The 23,226-nt window shown below is 39.6% G+C and overlaps 1 protein-coding gene and 1 non-coding gene across 2 annotated transcripts; both read right to left on the reverse strand.

Moving 5' to 3' along the window:
- Positions 1-238: 238 nt before the first annotated feature.
- Positions 239-345, reverse strand: LOC131234124 (small nucleolar RNA R71). Its single transcript, XR_009165534.1, has one exon. It is a non-coding gene; the product is annotated as a small nucleolar RNA R71 (small nucleolar RNA).
- A 19,891-nt stretch (positions 346-20,236) lies between these two features.
- Positions 20,237-20,804, reverse strand: LOC131233521 (vacuolar protein sorting-associated protein 32 homolog 1-like). The gene is made up of 2 exons (XM_058230266.1): positions 20,680-20,804; positions 20,237-20,594 (listed from the first exon to the last, which is right to left on the reverse strand). Exons 1-2 carry the CDS (start codon positions 20,767-20,769, stop codon positions 20,439-20,441), a joined length of 246 nt encoding a protein of 81 aa, XP_058086249.1. The 5' UTR covers positions 20,770-20,804; the 3' UTR covers positions 20,237-20,438.
- Between the last annotated feature and the right edge of the window lie 2,422 nt (positions 20,805-23,226).

Here is a 23,226-nt window from a genome sequence, read left to right on the forward strand (position 1 = left end):
ATTCCATGGAATTGAATCAGAAAGTCCATATTTACATTTGAAAGAGTTCGATGAGATTATAACTACATTATATTTTCCTAATGTATCTGCGGATACAATCAGGCTGAAACTCTTTCCTTTTTCCTTAAAAGAGAAAGCTAAGACGTAGTTATATTCACTGCGTCCTAGATCCATTGGCACATGGAACGACATGCAGAGGGAATTCATAAAAAAATCCTTCCCACATCATAAAACGATTACCCTCAGACAAACAATCATGAACTTTGCCCAAAAGGAAGATGAAATATTCTTCCAATGTTGGAAAAGGTTCAAAGATTTGGTCAGTTCATGCCCACAACACGGATTTGAAACATGGCGCATTACAAATTTTTTCTATGATGGACTGACATCTTCCATGCGCCAAATGGTCGAGACAATGTGTAATGGAGAATTCATTAATAAAAATGTTGACGAGGTATGAGATTACCTCGATAGTCTTGCTGAAAAAACACAATCATGGGACTATTACCCAAAGTCGAACACCACGTCTAGGCCGACTTAATTAAAGGAGAAAGGTGGATTATATCTCTTGAAAGAAGAGGATGATCTCAAGTGTAAAGTGACTACGCTCATAAGGAAAGTTGAGGCCATGGAAGGAAAGAAGGATAAGGTTAATGAAATTGTTTGCGGCATCTGTGATTGCAACATTCATACAATTGAAAATTGTCCTACAATACCCGCCTTTCGAGGAGTGTTGAATGAACAAGTCAATGCTGTAAACAACTATCAAAGACATTTTACTGGACCTAACTCCAATATGTACAATCCTGGTTGGAAAAAGCATCCAAACTTTAGTTGGAGGAATGGACAAACGGCTACTCCTCAAGGTTTCTTCAATCAAAATTCAAATCAAGTGAAACCTCAAGAAGAACCGGTTCAAAATTCCATGCAAGAGCTGACCCAGGCAATGCGAGACTTTATGCAAAAGATGGATTCACGTATGACGGTTATAGAAAAGGGGATGCTTCCTGCACAACCACTCCCCAATCCTAAACCGCAATACGAGATAAGTGATCCCAGCTCTTCAAATCAAATGGGGCACGCTAAATCCATCACCACTCTTAGGAGTGGGAAGATCATTGATAAAACCCTTTTAGTTAAGCCCAAAAAGCCTCAAGAACCGAAAGAAGACAACAATAATGGATCTAGTGAGGCCCCACAAAAATTAGAACCGAAACTTATAGAAAAGCCAGTTGCTCAATTTCCCCAACGGTTGGTCGCACCAAAACCTCTCTAACTCTTAGGATATCCTAGAGGTGTTGAAACAAGTGAAAGTCAACATTCCTCTACTTGATGTCGTAAAACAGATACCTTCATATGTCAAATTCCTGAAAGACTTATGCACGACCAAACGACGGCAGAGTATTCAAAAGAAGATCTTCTTGACCGAGAAAGTGAGTGCCATCCTAAAGCAAGACGTGCCACAGAAATTCAAAGATCCCGGTAGCCCAACCATATCATGTGTAATCGGGGACCATCGAATTGATCATGCACTTCTTGACTTAGGAGCGAGCGTCAATCTGATTCCCTACTCGGTATACAAACAGTTAGGTTTGGGTGAATTAAAACCCACCCTAACCACACTACAACTTGCTGATCGCTCTGTTCGTGTACCAAGAGGGATAATTGAGGATGTGTTGGTCCAAGTTGATAGATTTTACTACCCTGTAGATTTTATCATCCTGGACACCGAACCCATCAATACCATGAGCACTCAGATCCCCGTCATTCTTGGTCGCCCATTCCTTGCCACTTCAAACGCAATTATCAATTGCAGGAATGGTGTTATGACTATGTCTTTTGGGAATATGATATTGGAGTCAAACATCTTTTTCAATAACGGCAGAAACTCAGAGGACGATGACGATCTCCATGACGTTAACATGATTGACTCTTTAGTGGAAGATATGATACCTCTGACCTTATCCTCTGACCCTCTAGAGACGTGCCTGGCCCACTCCCATGATTTTGATGATGACATGATTAAGGAGATGTGTGCCTTACTTGATACTGCACCGGTACTTGAAGTTAACCGATGGAGGCCACAATTTGAAGAGTTGCCCCAAACTGATGTAGTGCCTCTACCGTCTAACCTCAAGCCGCCGAAGCTTGACCTAAAACCTTTGCCCTCTGAGTTGAAATATGTTTATTTAGGTCAAGATGAGACATACCCGGTGGTGATCTCTGTCCACCTAGAGAAAGAACAGGAGAGTATGCTCATATCTACTCTCATTGAGCATAAGGGAGCCCTTGGATGAACGATAGCGGACCTCAAGGGAATTAACCCCTCGATTTGTACTCACCGCATTTATCTTGAGGATAATGATAAGACCGCTCGGTAATTACAACGTAGACTAAATCCAAACATGAGGAAAGTGGTTAAGGCCGAGGTTCTTAAACTATTAGATGTGGGTATTATATACCCCATATCTGATAGTCAATGGGTGAGTCCAACTCAGGTGGTTCCTAAGAAGTCCGGGATCACCAACGTAGCCAATGCCAATAATAAACTCATGCCAACTAGAGTTACTACTGGTTGGAGAATGTACATTGACTACAGGAAGATGAATACCGTCACGAGGAAGGACCATTTTCCTTTGCCCTTCGTTGATCAAATCTTGGAAAGGCTAGCTGGTCATTCCTATTACTGTTTCCTTGACGGGTATTCGGGCTACAATCAGATTGAAATCGCCCCTGAGGACCAGGAAAAGACTACATTTACATGTCCCTATGGCACCTTTGCCTACAGAAGGATGCCATTCGGATTATGTAATGCCCCTGCCACCTTTCAGCGATGTATGATGAGTATCTTTTCTGACATGGTGGGGAAATATCTAGAGGTCTTCATGGACGATTTCTCTGTTTTCGGTTCATCTTTCAGCGAGTGCTTAGAGAGTCTTAAATGTGTGCTGAAAAGATGTGAAGAGAAGAACTTGGTACTTAATTGGGAGAAGTGTCATTTCATGGTTCATAAGGGAATTGTCCTTGGACATATTATCTCGTCCAAAGGAATCGAGGTGGATAAGGCAAAAATCAATCTTATCTCTAACCTACCTCCACCCAAGAACATTAGAGACGTGCGATCCTTCTTAGGACACGTAGGATTTTATAGGCGATTCATAAAGGACTTTAGTCTCCTCTCTCGTCCTTTATGTAATCTACTTCAAAAGGATGCACCATACGAGTGGACTGAGCAATGCTAGGAAGCTTTCACCAAGCTTAAGGGCATGTTAACCACTGCACCTATCATGCAACCACCCGATTGGAGCCTTCCTTTTGAGCTTATGTGCGACGCTTCTGATTATGCTCTTGGAGCGGTTCTAGGCCAGAGAAAAGATAAGAGGCCCTACGTCATTTATTACGCAAGAAGAATTTTAAATTTTGCCCAAGTGAACTACTCGACTACGGAAAAGGAACTCTTAGCTGTAATGTTCGCTCTGGATAAATTTAGGTCCTACTTGATCGGATCCAAGATCATTATCTACACAGATCATGCGGCACTTAAGTATCTTCTTTCTAAGAATGATTCTAAGCCCAGTTTGATACGATGGAATCTTCTACTCCAATAATTTGATTAGGAAATTAAAGATAAAAAGGGAGTAGAGAACGTAGTGGCCGACCATCCTGTCTCGCCTTAATACCTCCGATTCCCTTGAGGCGACTCATATCAATGATATGTTCCCCGATGAACAACTCTTTGAGTCTCCCATTCACCCTGGTTCGCCGATATTGCTAATTATCTTACCATAGGTTCCATACCGACACATTGGATCGCAAGATAAGAAGAAATTTTTTACCAAGGTGCGCAACTTTTTCTCGGGACGATCCATATTTGCTTAAATATTGCCCACCAAATCCTAAGGAGATGTGTGCCGACGATGAGCATCAAAGTGTCATCTCCTTCTATCACTCACAGCCCTGTGGTGGTCACTTTTCTCCCCTAAAAAAATTACGGCTAAGATTCTATAGTGTGGCTTTTATTGGCCCACAATGTTTAGGGACACTCATGAGTTTTACAATACTTGTGAGCGTTGTCAGAAATTGGGAGCATTGTCCCATCGAAATATGATGCCTTTGAATCACATCCTTATCATAGAAGCATTTGATTGTTGGGGCATTGATTTCATGGTACCATTCCCCAATCCTTTGGAAAATTATATATTTTGCTCGCTGTAGACTATGTCACTAAATGGGTCGAAGCAATTCCGTGCCGAAATAATGACCATCGCACGGTCATTAAATTCTTAAAAGAGAACATCCTTTCGCGGTTCGGGACGCCTCAAGCCATCATTAGTGATGGGGGCTCACACTTTTGTAATAGACCATTCGAGAGCTTAATGAAGAAATACGGTATCTCTCATAAGGTGAGCACCCCATACCATCCACAAACAAGTGGACAAGCTGAGATTTTCAATAGGGAGATCAAACATATCCTAGAGAAAACGGTTAACCCTGATCGTAAGGATTGGTCAATCCGATTGACCGATGCCTTATGGGCATACCGTACTGCTTTTAAAACCCCTATTGGAACGTCTCCCTTTAGACTTGTCTATGGGAAAGCTTGTCACTTGCCTGTGGAGTTGGAACATAAAGCGTACTGGGCGATCAAAAATCTGAATTTCAATCTGGACAATGCTGGCTCGCTACGTAAACTTCAATTAAATGAACTTGAAGAAATCCGGAACGATGCGTACGAGAACTCGAGAATTTACAAAGACAGAATGAAGGCGTTTCATGACCAACGTATTCTACGAAAATCATTCACACCTGGTCAGAAAGTCCTTTTGTATAATTCTCGATTACATCTCTTTCCAGGTAAGCTTCGATCTCGTTGGACTGGCCCTTACATTGTGGTTACTGCGTATCCTCATGGAGACTACAACTCATCCACTAGGGGCAACCTAGGGGTTTAAAGGCTTGTTGCATACGCTAAATGCAATCGAGAGTACCTGCGAAAGTGGTATAGGTAGGATTTTATTTTTGTTATTTTTTATTTTACTTCTGTTGGTTTTTCTCTGGTGCTGACCTGCTTTTACGTAGATATTTTTGGAAAGCTTCTTGATTCTTTCGTCCAGGTACTATCTTTTCATCACTCTTATATTTTCGTTGTCCCATGTGCATTGCATGCTTATTTCTTTTACATTGAGGACAATGTAGATTTTAGGTTGGGGGTGGGAGATTAGGTTTCCTAATCAACATTTTCTTGGTCTTGAGCAAAAATTGTGAAATTTTTTTAATTTTTCTAGACTTTCTTGTGAACTCAAAGGGATTTTGACGGCCATCTAGGGCACTTGAAATTTCAAGATACGTGATGTTGGTAATTTAAGACGCTTAGATTCAGTATCTATTGAATTTCATAGTTAAGTTTGAATTGTTAATCCAGAATTAGAAGTTGTAAACATTGATTGAATCATAATTTTACATGTCACATCTCGCTTACACATTAAGGTTTCATTCGATATTGAAGGATTAATTTGGTGATCACTAAGCTTGAAAGGAACCAACCTGAGAAATTGAAAGGATTGGGCGAATGGTCTATACCATAGGTTTGCTCCCTATAGGTGTAGATTTAATTCCTTATGAATAATATGAAAAAAAAATTGGGTGTACAGTCTTCATCATAGGTTTGCTCCCTATAAGTGAGGATTTGATTCCCCTTCTTGGCATTACTTTTAATTTAAAAAAATAAAAATAAAAAATGAAAAGATGATGTGGAAGGCAAGTTTTGGTTATCATGAATTCTCGTATTGGTTACCAATGATATCCTTAAATAGAGAAGTGAATTTTAATGTTGATAATTCGAGATTAGAATATGCATCCATAGAAATCAATGTTTAGAATTGTTCTAATTGATGAACTAATACTTTGAACTTGATTATGAAGTTTACCGCGAGCTTGATTCCGAGAGAAAATTCCACTCACCATTTATGAATCTTAGAATTCTCGCATCTCGATTATTTGTTCACAAGTCACTTGGGTTTATAGGAATTGCCCTTTATTTCTGAAATTATTTTTCGCATACCTTGCTCGGGACCGCACAGTATTGATTGAACATTTTGTTGAGGATCAAATATTGCATATTAGACCCCACTTATTAGCTGGATTTACGAGCATGATACTGTGTAACGCCTTATTTTAATCATGTTGTGATGCAAGGTGAATCTACGAGCGTGGACTGGAAAGGACGTTAAAAACATGGATTTAACACTCTGGCATCACCAAGGCATTGGACGAGACTCCAGGGGACCAAGATCGACGGAATTACACGCCAGGGATCCGCGAAAATCGAGAAACTGAAGCTCAAGCGGCCTGAAAGTCAGCCAGAATGCAAGATCACTGGGTTTCCATCATCTGTTCGGCTCGAAACTTTATACATGGCTCGAGGACCAAAAACTAACCGTACACGTCAAATTTCAGCCATTGGATCCCTCTGAAAGTGGCCCAACGGACAGATCAGCCCATAAATCAGTGATTTGGGGCCCGCCTGGTATCTGAAAATGCTTCAATCTTGGGCTCAACTCATTAAATGAGCTGACAAAACAAATGGATGGATCGGATCTTACATATACATCATAGTGGACCCCATCTGTTCCTTGCAAGTGCACGGTACTGTGCACTCCCGCGCCGCACCAAAACATCAAGGCAGCTTTGACTGCCTTGACTCGATCCGTCTCACGCAAGGAAACGGCGTCTTCACCGCTGGACCGCCGGATGATGATTGTGGGCCCCACCTATCCTCCATTCGAAAGATCTGGACCGTCTATTGGAGTTCCACGGGCCCTCTAACCAAATCCTAGCTGACGGGATGTTAAGAGACAGCTCGTATCGGATTTCAGCCATCCAAACGGGGGACGGACGGTAGTATGAAAAACTCTGTGGGCCACATCGAATCCGATCCAAAACGGACCACGTCCGACTGGTTTTTCGATGTGAATCAAATGGTCCGAGTGGATTTCCATAAAGACACCGACAAGGGGCCCACCGACTTTCACAGCGCACGACTGCGTAAGCTCTGTTTCGCAACAGAGCTGCGGTTGATCTAGGTGGGCCACTATCGCTGATCACATAGATAATCCGGACCGTCCACACGCTCGATCAGGTGGTCCTGACCCCAGCCATGAAGTCAGAATGGAAGATGGGATGACCACCATCCTGAAAACTCAAACCAAACGCAATGAGTTTGCATTTTTCCGCCGGCTGCTGTGTAACTTACTGACTGCATAAAGGTTGATACGCAAGCCCCAGCCAACCCCGCTGCTACGAAAAATCTGCTCCAGACTAGAGTTACTATAAAGAGAGAGAGCGAGAGAGAGAGAGAGAGAGAGAGAGAGAGAGAGAGAGAGAGAGAGAGAGAGAGAGAGAGAGAGAGAGAGAGAGAGTGCAAACTCTTCATTGAAGGCAGCCATATCAGTCTCAAACTTTATTTGGTTCAGGAGCCTGATCAAATGCTGCAGAGGCAGAGAGAGAACGTGGGCTGGCTTGGGTTGGGCCTGGTTTTTCTTTTTCTTTTCTTCTTCTTCTTTTGTTTATTTTGAATTCAGCCTAATCATGCCCGTGATTGGCTAAACCTCTTAGTTAGGGCTAAGAGGTGAAGCTTGTAGTCTGATGGTAGAGACTTTGCTTGTGCCTCTTGTTTAGATTGACTGATGTTGAATTTAGTTCAATTAAAAGGAATACTTTCAGTTTTTTTAATGGTTTGTTGTGACTAAAATTACAATAGATCTACGATGGCTTTGAGTATTTCTTCCTCCTTTTGATGTTTATGACGTCAGGAAGCCATGTTGTTCACCATCGTCTCATGGGCATGGTTGGATGACGGTATCCTTCCTAACTTTCATGCATTGTTGATTGGTTGGTAATTAGTTTAACTCTGTTGTTTGCTTTGTCTCCTGGGCATAGTTTGATGATGGAATCTATTCTAATTCATATACCTTTCATCTCGTGAAGACTAGATCAAGTAAGTTCAGTTTGATTTCCATGATTCTTGATGCAGGCATAAGATCTCCCCGATCTCTACAAGTGGATCCTTTGAATCCCTAGTTTCCTTCCTCTGAATTCCTTAAGTTCTACATTAATCTCTCACCATTATTCATCAATTTATATTTGATTTAGATTTCATCTTAAGCTAGTTCTATTTCTATCTAGTTTCAGGTAATGTACAAGTATCAGTCCCTTGGGATTCGACCTCGGTCTCACCGAGTTTATTACTACATCACAACCCTATACTTGGGGAGTGAACAGATGCATAACATATGAGCTTTACTGGGTGCTTGATGTAAGCCACATCCTGTTAGGTCTAAATTTTATCATTTTATCATAACCCTATGGGCCGCTCTCTTTACATTAGGTTTTTTCAGATTTTTAAGACCTCCTCGAGTGTATCCTAAATATTTTTTCGGGAAGTTAAATTTCCTTAGGCACTCTCACTACATGATCTTTTGCAGGTAGTTAGTCTACTGTGGGTCAACCTTTCTTTTTACAGCTGGATATGCATCCCCAGGTCTGTGACTTTAGACATACATCCATACATCCATGCACATGTTCATATTATATTACTCTCATTATGAATTTCTAAGTTGGTTGAAACTATATTGGAATACTATGATATGCATGAAATCTTTGAGGAAAATTGCCACTGAATTATCACTCACCCTATCATGCGGTTGCAACAAATAGATGTAGGTCTAATGATGGAAGAAGAACCTCCAGTTGGGATTCCAGGGGTGACTAAAGAGGAGTTTGACGAGGAAGAATATTATGCTAGCGTAGTTGAGCCGTTATAACTCAACTAGTACTCTATGATTTACATGCTTTCGTTATTTGAACTTTATGCTTTTAATTTCACGGATTGTAAGTAAAATCCCCCGTTAAGGGATTTCATTTTTCTTTCATTTACATAAATTATCCTAACTGGTGGTGTTACGCACAAGATTCTCCTCAAAGTATTGTTTAGTTTTAGCCATATTTTCAGATGATGTTTTAAGAGTATTTAGGTGTTTTCTAACTCGTAGATGGATTGTAAGATTGTCAACCAAACCTCATTCGAACAAAAGTCTTAATGTATGGTCGCTTACCCACTTGGGCATGAACCATACAAAACTCTAACTCTAACCCTAATTCCTAAGTCCTATAACAATTAATAAAGCAATTAGAGGGATTAAGGAAGGTATTACCGGTAAGAAAAAACTATATTTGAAGATCCTACAAAATAGACACACAGCCGATGTTAATAATGTTACAAATTCTAAAAAAAAAAGAAAAGAAAACGAGCCTTAAAAAATCTGAAATTAGAAAGCCTACAAAAATCCTAGTTTAGAAAAAAAAAATTTTAAAAAGATAAATCTAACCTAAAACAAAAGTCTGAAATTATAAAACCTAAACCTAATTGTGTTTGCGCCACTCTCCAACAACGATGCCAAAATGTTGTTGAATAAACTCCAAGTGCAGGGCTTCGATGTAGTAATAACTTGGTGAGACCAAGGTTGAAACCTTAGGGAATGAGGAACACAACGTAGAACTAATCTAAAAGTAAAGAGTGGTATGGGCTTTTAATCTAGCGAAGTAGAAAATGATTTTAAAACAATAAAAATAAAAGACTAAGGATCTATGAATCCACTCATGACAATCATATTATTTCATTCACTGATTTAATATATAACTCAATTGGAATCGAAGTCCCATCCTATCTATGCAGAAGATAATTCTATTAAACCAATCATCAACGCCAATACGAATATGAGTTCAATTGAACGATTCTCTCATGAAGCAGTTAGATCTCAATTGCATGGAATCAAAAGAGTCGAAAGCACTCTTAGGTGACAATAGATCAATCAATTATAAATATTAAATCATTTTCTAATTAAGGTTATACAATTATTAAATCAAAGCATTCATTGTACCCGTAGTGTACAACAAATCTAGAAATAAATAACTCAAAGATTTTAAAGTAAATCTAAATATATTTTAATTTACTATCATCATTCAAACCAAATTTATTGAATCAAATAAACTAAATATTGTAATTGAAATACAAGCTTTAATTGAAATACAAGCTTCATCCCTTAGCTTTAACTAAGAAATTAGCCTAGCATGGCTAACATCTTATTAAAATTTTTTTTAAAAAAAAAAAAACCATAAATGGCAAATAGAAGTGAAGGATTGAAGAAGAAGGACAACTTTTTGGAAGTTCCACCACCTCTAGGTCCATCTTAATTCGTGTTTAGACAATTTAAAAGCACCCCTATAAATAAGAAAAATTTGCACCAACTTCAAAATTTCACACTTTTGTTACACTTCAGTCGCACCGATGGTAACCTTCGGTTGCACCGAACATCACTTTGGTCGCACTGACTGGGTCTCTTGGTTGCATCGAACACCCCTCCTCTCCCTGCTGCCCACTTCTTTGTTTGTGAAAATACCAACCTCCCACGATGTTTGTGATAATTCCCTGCTTTGAACTTCCAACGGCCCGATCAACATTACTAAGGCCAGAATCGGTGGGGATCCTTCCCAATCTAGAGCCACTTTCAACCGCTCATCATCTCCAATCCAACCCAGGCTAAACCAAACTCCACACCAAGGCTAGGCAAATACCAAACCCACGAACCCGAATGCCCCCAAATTCGGACTCAAGTCCTTAGCTCCCTTGATAGTAGAGCCTTCTCCCGGACCCTCCTACGGCTCTCCCCCATGGTATAGACCATCTTCCAAGGCGCTCTCAGGGCCACAACCTGCTAAGAATTTGTGATACAATCGAGAAAGACAATGAAGATGCCTGTGCCACTACTTGGAATTCTTATCCCCTTCTACTAGAGGTTTGAAAAAGGATGCCCACTAGAGGACATTTTGCAATTGACCTCTTCCGTACTTCGACCCTTCCCTATAAGAGAGCTTTTTTTTCCATGTGAGAGAGCAAACTCGAGGCCAATACATTACAGGGGTATTTGATTTGGTCAAGCTAGACTCTTGCAATGGGGACGGGACGACGGTGGGCATCCCATACACAAGTCTCTTCTCAAAACCCCAGCAACTTCTCCCCTAGGTGAGATCCACAACAACATCATATGTCCCCAGGGGTGGCCCCTCATGGGGATCTCATACCAAAATATCCCTCGGACACCCATAACAGGAGCTTGCCATAGTGTTGATGCCGGGACACATCTAGAGCTTGGTCCAAGCTGATCCAAAGCTGTTGGAGCTTTGTAGGTTACATATCGCTAAAGGAAACACACCAAACCGGTGATGCCGGGATATTCTCATGATTTTCTCCGGGAGGCGAGCCCCGAGACCTAGAAGGAAGTTGGCGGGGAGACTCGAGAAGACTAAAATGGAGGGGTGGTTCAATAGAGCATGTTATCCATGCATAACATACTAATGTGGAATGTTCGGGGGGTGGGAAATGCTTCCACCATTGGGTCCCTCAAGCGTCATATCAAAAAGCACAAGCCATCCATACTAGCAGTGTTAGAGCCTATGTTGCCCGATAACAAAAGAGTCAAAATAGGTTTAAAGTTAGGTTTTTGTGCTTCCCTGTCTAACGCGGAAGTAGGTGGGAAACTTTGGGTCCTTTTCTCCTCCCATTTGAACATGTCACTAAAATCTGTCACAATAAATGATATTAATTACTTTAGAGAGACAAGACATTAAGAAAAAACTCCTCTTATCATTTGTATATGTTAAATGCTCCCTTTAGCGTAGAAGAGAACTATGGAAGTTAGTGGCCCCTTGCAGATGACTGCGGCGATGATCGACTTTCAGGAGGTTATTCAAGACATAGGGCAGATGGAGACGGGCTTCTCCGGTTCCCCTTTTATATGGTGTAACAATCATGTGGGTAGGAGCCGAAGATGGGCTAGACTTGACAGGATCCTCTTTAATCCTGACTGGATGAGAAGCTTCCCAAGATGTAAAGTTGAGCACCTAACCTATTCTTTCTCCGACCATTCCCCCATCCTTCTCACCTCCTAGGCCAAATCAATCAATTTCCCCCGTCCTTTCAGATTTTAGCGTATGTGGACAACACACGATTAGTTCAAGGAGGTGGTAAAGGCTAGCTGGGACAACGAGATCTTCGCCACCTCGATGTACAAGTTCTTTATCAAGATGAAGCATTTAAAACAAAAGAAAGAAAGATCCAATATTTGAAGAGCCAACATCTTCCAATATCTCAACCAGGAAAAAGCTAACCTCATCTCGGCGAGAACGTTGTCCAAAATTCCTCCGATCCAGTTCTTCACTAATAGTTACAAGCGGCACGAGGCTCGTCTTGAGCTTTGTCATGAAATCTTCTGAAACAAAAGTTGCGTAACAAATGGTTGCATAAAGGGGATAGAAACACCGCATTCTTCCATGCGTGCACTCGTGAGAACCAAAAAATCCACAATTCATGAGATCAAGCTTGATGGCAATTCATGAGATTAAGCTTGACGGGGGAGGTTCTCTCGAGATAGTAACTCCATCATGGTTGTAGCCCTCTCATTCTATGAGCATCTTCTAAAGGTTGTGCCAGCCCCCACATGGAGGGACTCCTAGAGGTAATTCCCAATCTGTTTCTAAGGCCGATAACAAGGCCCCGATCCAAAGAATCATCTATGGAGGAGGTACGCCGGGCGGTTTTGCCTTTCCCACGATGGTGCGCTGGGTGGAAAATGTTAGGACATCATTAGCCTTGGCATTCTTTAGGAGACGTGCTTCCTCTTCTTAGGTGGGAACATCCTGTGTGCTTTCACAAGTTCGCTCATTTGCCTCATCCTTAAGAGAAACACTCCAGCTAAGTTCTCTGACTTCTTCCCCATTAGCTTATGCAATTGTGTGTGTGTGTATATATATATATATAATCTGTTTCAAAATTATGGTAGCTAAGTTGAATGTCTTTCTCCCCAAGATCATTTCCCCTGAACATAGGGCTTTTTTTAGAGGAAGAAACATAGCCGAAAAGCATATCCCTGATGCAAGAGCTCTACATGGACATAAGGAGAAAAGTTCGAGGTAGCAGCATCATTATGAAGCTCGATCTTGAAAGGCCTATGACAGAGTGGAGTCAGGCTTCTTGAAAGAAGTGTCATAAAAGTTTGGGTTCTTCCATTAATGGATATTCTTGGAAGAAAAATGTTGGGCCAACAGCTGGTTTTCTGTGCTGGTAAATAGAGAATCATGCGTTTTTTTCGAGTCATCACGGGGTCTGCATCAGGGAGATCCCATTTTCCCAAGCCTGTTTATCATAATAGCTGAAGCTTTCGATGGGGGCTTTAAGAGAGATTAACCGGGGTTTCTGCTAGCCTTACCAACTAAAACGTGGATGCCAAGTCAGATCCCACCTTTTGTTCATAAATGACACAATCCTCTTCACCAACGGAGGATGCGAGTCCCTTAACTAGATCGTTAGCTTTCTCCAAGGACTATGAGATGGCTTCGGGTAAGAAAATAAACAAGGAGAAGAGCTTTTTCATCCCCCCCTTCGAAGCAATCTGAGTCCCATAGTAGAACAACCGCTAATATCCTTAATTTTCAAAAAGCAACGGCGCCATTCACGTACCGGTCCCTATCTTCCAAGGCAGACCGAAAAAGGCCTACTTTCAAGCTTTGATTGAGAAAATCAAATATAGGATAATAGGTTGGAACTGCTGTATTCTATCCCAGGCTGGCAGGATGACTTTGATCAACCATGTGCTTGCAAGCGTCCCTATCCACACTCTAGTTGCCACGGATATTCTCTCCAGCCTCTTGCATGATCTTCAAAGGGGATGGAAATGTCAAACAACCATTTACTCTGGGAAGGCAACAAAAAATGCTGTCACTGGTTGAGTTGGAATAGAATGGCTCTCCCAAAGCCTGAGAGGGGGATGGGGATGCGCAGTCTCAACTCGGTTATGGAGGCCTTCCGCATGAATATGGCCCGGATGAGTTGGTACATAGTAGAAAATAACTCCTGGAGCACCTTCATGAGGGGCAAATATGCTAGGGATTTTTAGTCAGTAGGTGGGGTCTCTTACTCTGCTCGCATCGCCATTTTGGAAGCACATTTGCAGAATAAGCCCAAGGGCTGATGCTCGCTCGTGCTAGCTGATTAGGTGTGGGGATTGCTGCCTCTGGACTATGGATTGGACAGGCCTTGGTCCACTCTCAGATTGGAGGCTCCCAATAGCTCTCGTCGCTGTACAACCATCTAATTTGATTAAAGTATTGAGATAACGGTCTACCGGTGAACAAAGAGTCTCTAAGCGACTCATATGATTCTGGAAGAAAATTCAATATAATGCATGCTTGATCTTGATTTTTCATTGTCTTATCCACATCTAGCAATTTACAAATGAGCCTATTAAAGTTACTGATGTGGGCCTTAACGTCGGTACCTTCTGTCATCTTAAGATTAAACAATTATAACTTCAGATACAAGTGATTCTCAAGAGACTTCTTTGCATAGATGTTCTCTAGTTTCGCCCATATATCTAATATACCACTTGTTCTCCTCCGGTGTAACGGCAACACATGTGTGGGGGCATTTCAGGTAGATCTTCAATATTTGTGGGCCCCACCCCTCAACGGCGGTTGGGATGTCTAGAAATTGGTGGGCTACTACTACAAACTCGAATAAATTTCCTGCTTTGAAGGGCCTCATGCCCATCATTATCTTCTGGGAGATTTGGAAGGCCAGAAACATGGTTCACTTCGATGGCACCATGCTTCGGCCATCAACAGTTATTTCTAATACCCTCCATTGGATCAGACTGTTTGGGCTTATATTGCCACTTCCTAAGGCTCCAAATATGTCCATGGCGTTATCTCTACAGATCTTGGGAATCGTAGGCATCCAACCCAAACTTCCGACTCTCCAGGTGGTCAAATGGGGAAAAACCCCCAACGCCATCAAAGCAACTTGAGTACTACAAGAAAAGCCACTTTTACCAACGACATTTTTCGTCGCTAAAAGCCTTTTTTCGTTGGCAGAAACTTTTACCGACGAATTTTTTCATCGGTAATTTCGTTGGTAAAAGTCCGTGGGGAAACACTTTTACCAACGAAAACAATAATTCGTTGCCAAAGATGAGACTTTTGCCGACGAATTTTATCGTTGGTAAAATCTTTTAGCGACGCTTTATTTCGTAGGCAAAAATATTAACAAAACTTTCTACCTACGATAATTTTCGTAGCAAAAAATATTTACAAAACTTTTACCTACGAATATTTTCGTTGGTAAAAGTATCTTCTTTTTTTTTCCCAACATTCGAGTGCAAAATTCCTGATGTACACCTGTGACAATATATTTCATTATATTCTTCCTGATATACACCTGTTATGTAATATATTTTATCATATTCACATTCACTCACGCTAATGAGCTCAACTTGTAGGAACTAAGATATTACATAACATCCTCGGGTTGCAGATCATACAATTCATCTGTTCCCGACACTGGCTAACAAGTAATGAGACTTCATGACCTACCTGTACCAGCTGCGCCCATGCTTGGTTTATTTCCATGTCCCCTACCACCGCCAAAACCACCACCGGCTCGGCTGCCTCCAAATCGGCCACCACTATCTCTACGACCTCTAACACCGCCGCTCCTGCCACCACCTTCACGGTTGTCACTTCTTGGCTCAAGGCGTAGTCCCCAAGTTCCGAACCGTTAAGTTCGGAGGCCTTGGAGAAACTATCACCATCTGTGAAATCCAAGTAAGCCGACCTGCGAACAAAGGTGAGGCAAAAGTCACCTAACAAGCAACAACCAAACAGATATGGAAAATCCCCAAATTATTTGCTCAAAAAAAAAAGCTTAAAAGAATATGAGTAGGTATGTCAGAAGTGGCAATATTGAAAGAAATGGCATCTTCCCATTCAACACGGCAGTAGTATACATGGGGCCAATCAGCACATTTCTTGGGTTGGCTTCCACAGAGCACACAACTACACTTAGCATACATCTATACGCATTGGCAAAACAAATCGCAAGAGCCTTTTTTTTGAAAGGTGTAATAAAATACAATAGCTTTTCTCAAAAGATGTCAGAACAAAATCACGAGCATACCTACGCACATTTGACATTTAGCAAAACAATTAGCTTTTTCACAAGACCTCTTGTCACAAATAGCTTGGTCTAATTAAAATACCATCATCCTGAATAGCTTGGTCTAATTAGAATACGATGCAACATGTATGTATCTTGGAGCTGAGCAAGCTACAAACATAGACTGTTGAATAGTTTGAAAAGGAAAAGAAAAGATATGAAAACCATCATCCTAAATAAAACCATAGTGAAGGTAAAGGACATTCTGTTAGCAATATAAAGATGGAAATGGGCATGGAGCTTCAAAACATTCTGTTGATTCTCCCTTGCTAATGGAAAATCAGTAACCTGCATTGCCAGAAAAACATGAAAGAACACCACCAAGAAATCCCTTTTAGAAAGAAGAAGAAAACACACGCACGCATGCAACTAGCTCAGGCAAGTAGTTAGTATATGACAGACCATTCCTTCCATCTACAACATAAGTTGGCCACCCCATTGTTGCTTCAGCTTAGTTAAAAGGCTTTGTTCATGGTCAACATTCATGCTCCTGTCAAACAACAAAAGATAATCCAGAAACCTTCCTTGACCAAGGAAATCATTTACTATAATCTAAATCATTGAAAAGTCTTTCAGGAGGGACAACCTTTTGCATTTTGACAGTTAAAAAGTTCAAACGTTCAGATTTCACAATTCTCCGCTTATTCTTTAGTAATTCATATGCCTGAAACAGATTTAGCAAACCATATTATCTTTGATTTTTTACCTTCATTACAGTTTCTTCCTTCCACAAATCAAATCCCTTGAAGAAAGACCTTGAAGAAGTACCTAATACATACATTAAAAAAAAAAAAATTTAAAATCAATGTACAAATAAGCCCAATTCAAATTAATGAAAGCCAAAATAAAAATAAAAAGTCAACGAACTGTCAACCTGAAACATATTCGAACAGCCTTGGGTCAGCTGTGATGGGAATAAAGCCCAACCTATTGGCTGGGACTTCATCTTGGACCACGATGTGTTGTCTAAACCAACCATTCAATGCAACAAAAAACAACTGAGCCAACCATCTCAAAAGATGGTTATAAACAAAAAGGAAAAGTCATGTGCTATACAACTGCTTTTCTCTGTAAACATCAGCAGGTTCGTTCCCAAGTACGTGCTATACAACTGCTTTTCTCTGCACATATTGAATACAATTAGTAAGATTTACACTTTAAAAAAGGACAATGAGAACCTAATTACCCTATCATTCAACTCGACTTGGCAAGATTTTGAGCTGCGTCTCTTCAAAACTCGTTGGAGATTAACTCTTTAAAAAAACTTGCTGGAGATCCTGTCTTGATCCGGACTCAACAAGACTAGAAACATGAAAAGAGTTCTCGCAGGAATCCAGTTCTAAGTTAAATCTTCAATTACACTACATCAATTAAGTTTACTAACAGGTAAACAGGCACTTCACCTTTACTATGTGTGCTTTCCAACAAAGCAAAATGGGACGAGATGTCAATTGACCTTTCAACCAATCATGAAAAACAATTTCCCTGGATCCTTTCACAACCACACCTTGTCTTGGCAAAAACTTGAATCATGGATGAAAGGTTCACATTCTTATATCAATGACATGGATAATTTATATAAACCAAGATCACTGAAATATAAATACTCTTAACTAAAATGAGATGAACTAATTTTAATTTACATTGCAGGTGGATTGTTAATGACAACAATGATGGAAATGCATGGCAACATCACATTTGCTGATTGAAATGGAACAATTCAGTCAAACCCATTTCTTAAAAATGTTTCTCTAAGCATTAGGAAGAAAGGGGATCCGTAAAACCAGATCAGGCCGGTTGGTAGTAAGATAGAAAAGCTCGATCACATTTGCTGATCTCACTTAGCACCTAAGGTTGGGAACTGACCTGGATCTTCAATGGAAGAAAACTAATTCTTCTGTCTCAGAAATTGCACAGAACTGTATAATCATGAAGAACATAAAAACATCCTATACTCTAGGATGCACAGATGGACTTTGTCAACATGTACCATGAGGACCCCTTAAGAAACTGCCACCGCTAATTATGCACAAACCACAATGAGGCTGTGTTTTGATGTACTCCAAATCACTGGTTATTCATATATTTTGGCAACAAGAACAGCCATCAACTCGCCAAGCATTTCAGATGGAGTAAGAAACCAGAATCACATTATATGGGATATGGTGTCTCTACCTTCTCTGCACAAAATAATATCCAAAGTGTTTCATCCTACCCAAAACAGAAAGGTATTAATATTGCAGAAAAGCATCCCATCCCACCTTTCTAAGAATATCCAAAATCCAAGTACGGTTATACCCAATTGCGAAGTTCAGGAACAACCAAAAATGTTGGCTTCTCATTCTTATATCACTATTCTTTCCAAAAAATTGTATAAAGCTGTAACAAACACCCCAAGTACGTAATGTGCTTATTATAACATACACCCCAAGCACCCATTTCCCAATAACTGGCATTGATACCGCAGAAGCTACAATCATACCCACATTCAGATTTTTTTTTTTTCCTTTTTCTTTTTTGCCTTTAATACCCTCTAGGCAGTTTAATTTTAGGCAGATGTGCCATTTCTGAGTGCCAGTGTATCATCCATCACACCCTGCCAAAGTATTAAATCATATACAGTAGCATGGGGCCCACATAAACTTGCCCCTAATTTTATTTGTCCTGAAAGTTGCGGTTGCTGATTTACTTTCTAAATCTGTTTTCAAGAATCCACCACTTGTGCAATTATTCATAGTAAAGTAATTCATCAACAAAATAGAAATACATAAATGCAAAAACTGTGATGATGCACTCATTCCATCCAAATGGAGCAAGTGATAATCCACACTATAAATCCAATGAATCTCAGTGTGGATGGAAGATGCCCTCTGATAGAGAGGTTCCTGATCTTTCGATCAATGTCCCTGGAGTAAACGGTTAAGGAAAAAAAATACAGCAATAGTCTGTAAAAATGCCAAAGAGTGGATGGTTAGGAACTTCCACTTGGTTCAGGTTCCAATAAAATGAGAACTTGTGAGATTGTTGACAAATTACAAATGCAAATCAGATTTTATCCTAGATATGAAATCACCATTTTCTGTTCCCCTTTTATTCTTCCAGGTGTGGGGATTGATTGGAGATCGACTGAAGCACCTAGAGAGATGGGGAATTGACCATCAAATATGGTACTTCTTGCTTCTAATTTTATTTCAACCCTTGGGCTACTTTAGTACACAAGCTGCATCCATGTTATACCAGTGCCTTATCCATGCCATATCTAGTGAAAATAGAACCTGAATTTCGAAATCCACTCAGGCACTTGTATTAAGCTTTTACAATACAAGCAATGAGAATATTAGGAAGCTAATAAGCATGTAAGTAATGAGTGTACATAGAATGGAAAACTAAACCAATGGCTACACTATGTTCACAAAACACTAGCTTTAAAAAAACCTCCACTTTAACATAGAGAGTTCTATTAAAACATGAAAATGACAGCTTTAAAAGAAGACTCCGAAAGAGTACCTGAATGACAGCAACACCACCAGAGAGTTTTGCTATTCTTTCGTTAAGCTTCTCTTTCATAATCCTGTTCAGCATCCTGCAAAAACCCAAAATATATATGCCACTAAGGATGCCATTTGAGGTAGTATTCATCTTGCATTATTACCAGCTACTCCATTGCCTACATATTTGATAATACCCTGTGTGTATCTCCATCGCACTCCTAAAGCACAATAATCCAAATGATTCAAGTCTACAAAGAGTAGATTATGCATTTTTACAGAAACAAAGAAGTAATTGAGCATGAACCTGTATAATGTCAGCTGGAACATAAGTTTCTGTCCGTATAATCACAAGACAGTTTAATAGGCCAACATGTATGCCATCATAGTACTAAGTGAATACTAATTTCACTTAAGACATAGGTTTCCCACACCGCTCCCAAATCCATATCGAAACATGTCAAATGCAATTCTTCTCATGCATAGAAGAATAAATGTAACATGTTTATTAATGGATCAAAAATGTGGAAGGCAAGGAGATAAAAGCAATGGAAGGGTCAAAGGGAAGAAAAATATAAGACAATCATCCATCCTCCCAACTTGCAGAAGTTCAAAGTAAAATATGCAGAATAAGAAGGTTAGGTAAATGCAATTCTCCTCAAAACACAATTTATTGGTCATGCAAACTTTCTTAGGGAAAACAAAAACATGATTCACAAAGATAACCCAATCAAAGATAATGCTTAGAAAACATCATGTAACACCAAAAATATTAATGCCATGTAAATTTGTAAATTTAAACTATAAGAAACATTCCTTAAAGTGAAGCAGGCAGAGATGTATACTTATAAAAAGTTTCCATCCAAAAGGCATTTCCTGTTAGAAGACAACCCAGAAAGAGAAAAAAACAATGTCAAAATTTCCACATGATGGAAGCAATCAGTAAGATGTTCCTCCAACTCAGCTCCCTCCAATTCCTCGAGCTCTGCCTCCAGTTCATTCTAACATGGTGAAAAGATTATATTCAGAATCTCCAGCTAGAAAAAGTAAATTGACAAATGAAGATTGATGCGAGGATGAACGTACTTCATCAAAATCAGCTGCTGTGCCAATAGGAGTAGACAGTGCTTCCTGAATCTGTTTCATGTTCTCAGTCTGCTCGTTGATCTCATCCATTGTCTTGTCCACATCATCAATGTTTCTGTAAAATAAAACACCATTATGGAATTATTGAAACCAGTTTTGCAATAAATGAGTAGAGTGAAAATTTTCATTTAAAACTAAGAATGGGAATTCACATGTGTGCAAAGTGCTGTCATCTCAAAACACCATCAGGCCATAAGAAAGTGATTTCAAATGCAATGGGGAAATGGTTGAAGAATCCTAGACTGGATGTTCGTGTATCACGATTTTGCATTGGAAGAGGAGAAATTTTTCACTAGAACTAGGTATCATTGTGGTATTTCCTGTGCAGTTTTTGTAAAATATGGTATTAAGATCCAAGCTAATACAAAGTTCACATCCTCCACAAGTGTTCCATTGTGGCAAAACCATTGCCCAATCCATATGATTTTGTCCATGAACAATACGGTTGTATCATCCACGTCACCGGATAAGGGTGATATGGCCCATTTCTATTGGTGACATAAACGGCCCACCAAAACCAATTTTCAATCGTCCACATTTTGATATAAAGACTAGATAAAATTATAATCATTGTTCTCTTTGTTTAGTAAAAGAATATAACTAACATGATTATTATTTTTTTTTCAGGTATGGACATTGGATTTTTCAAATATCTAGCTCAATGCCAAGCATTCAAACTTCAAAATGGCCGTTTGAATAAAATCAGTCTGAAAAAATGAGTGACTAGGATATTACATGGATGAGAAATTTGTACACAAGTGTGGGGTGTGCTGCTGGTGCTGCTACAAGGTTACACACATGTCAAAACACATGTTTTTTAAGATGTTTATATGTAATTCCAACCTAGAAAAAGACGTGAGCTCCATGCATGATTTTTTTTTATTTTTTCAAATTGAATAGATTTTTGGGGTCCTGTTATCATGGTGAGGTGATGTGGATTGGCAGGTTAGATGCCATACAAACAGGAGGGTGGGCCCAACAGAAAGCTAGTTGCAGGATATTCTCATCCACAACAGCTGTAAAGGAAGTGGCCTCGAAGAAGAAAAGGGAGGTGGAATTTGATTAGACTAGTGAGTTATAGTAAGAAACAGAGTCACCATCAGGAGAAACACTGACAAGAAGAGAATTGAATGGAGAGGTGCAGCAAATCAGACAGGTGCATCAAAGATGATAAGGGTTTTCAAAAGTTGTTATTGAAGACTGTTGTATTCTTCAAGTTTGTTGCAACAACTTTATCATATACACGTCCACTTGTTTATACAAATAAAGCAATATTTTCTTCTACAACTCTAATTCATAACTCAAATGCCCATAGTCAAAATATCCATCTGCCAACATCATCTGCCTGAACTGAGAGAACTGGATTTCATAAAAAAACTGCCAGATGATGTGGATAGAGCATGATATTTTAGATCGCATATATCTAATGCTTCATGAATTCATATTATGAAACTAAAGTCTATAGGATTTTTTGTCGTTATTCATATTATGAAATATATTTTCAATTTCATTATATATCATTGTAGGTGTGCCAGCATATCAGGTTTTCCAAGTTTCCAATGTCCAGCACCTGGTGTCTGTATCCAACACGGACACACATGCCCATGTCCATGTCCAAGTTACATACAAATTTTCACGAATGCAATATAAGGCTTGAAAGAAACCATTCACCCAAAAATTCATTCTGGATATCGACGGACAGTTGGAACAGAAAGCATTCTGTTAATGTAGAGGCCACTGCTTAAGGTTAATGTCTTTTAACCAAAAGAAGGAAAATGTACTACATCAATAGCATCAATCTCTATCTAGAAAGGAAGGAGAAAATGAATCTGGGTGTGCTAAAAAATATTTGAAAATTAAAAAGGAGAGATGTTTCGAGGAAAGTAGCTGGAAAACTCTAAATGCTATCAGTGCCGTTTGTCAAGCAACTTACGAACAATTCAACAACAAACTAATTTAGGAATAATGAGCAAGAGAAAAGTAATTACCAAGAAGAGAAATTATATGACTCATACAAACTAGTGGAAGCAAAGTAATCATCAAAAAGATACATGCACATACCTGGATCTAATAGAGTCTGGCACCCGTAAAAATCATATACCCATGATTCAAGTAATCATAATCACTACAATTGCAGACGAAATATTTCGTAGGTAAACGCCTCATCCACAACTATCTCATAAAGGTTTTTCTTTACGAAAATAGTTAAAGGTAAAAAGTCTCATAGACGTTTTTTTACCTATGAAATCGTTGTAGGTAAAAGTAAACTTTTCAATTTTTGGTTTTTTCAAAAATTTAAAACACCTTTACCTACGACAACTTTTATAGGTAAAGATGGGTTTTACCTACCAATTTCTATTTCGTAGGTAAAAGTAATCTTTCATTGCTGACCTTTACTAGGCAAAAGACATACGAAGTTGAAAATTTGAAAACACCCTTTACCTACGAAATTATAGTTAGTAGGTAAAAATATTTTTTTGTAATTAA

The sequence above is a fragment of the Magnolia sinica genome, chromosome 18 (assembly GCF_029962835.1).
Source record: "Magnolia sinica isolate HGM2019 chromosome 18, MsV1, whole genome shotgun sequence".
Taxonomy (NCBI): domain Eukaryota; kingdom Viridiplantae; phylum Streptophyta; class Magnoliopsida; order Magnoliales; family Magnoliaceae; genus Magnolia; species Magnolia sinica.

What these genes read in the sequence shown, in the direction of transcription:
- LOC131233521 (XM_058230266.1), bottom strand. Translation starts at nt 20,769, where the DNA reads ATGGATGAGATCAACGAGCAGACTGAGAACATGAAACAGATTCAGGAA. An exon ending in CAGCAGCTGATTTTGATGAA is followed by an intron (nt 20,595 to 20,679) that starts GTACGTTCATCC and finishes TCACCATGTTAG; the next exon opens with AATGAACTGGAGGCAGAGCT.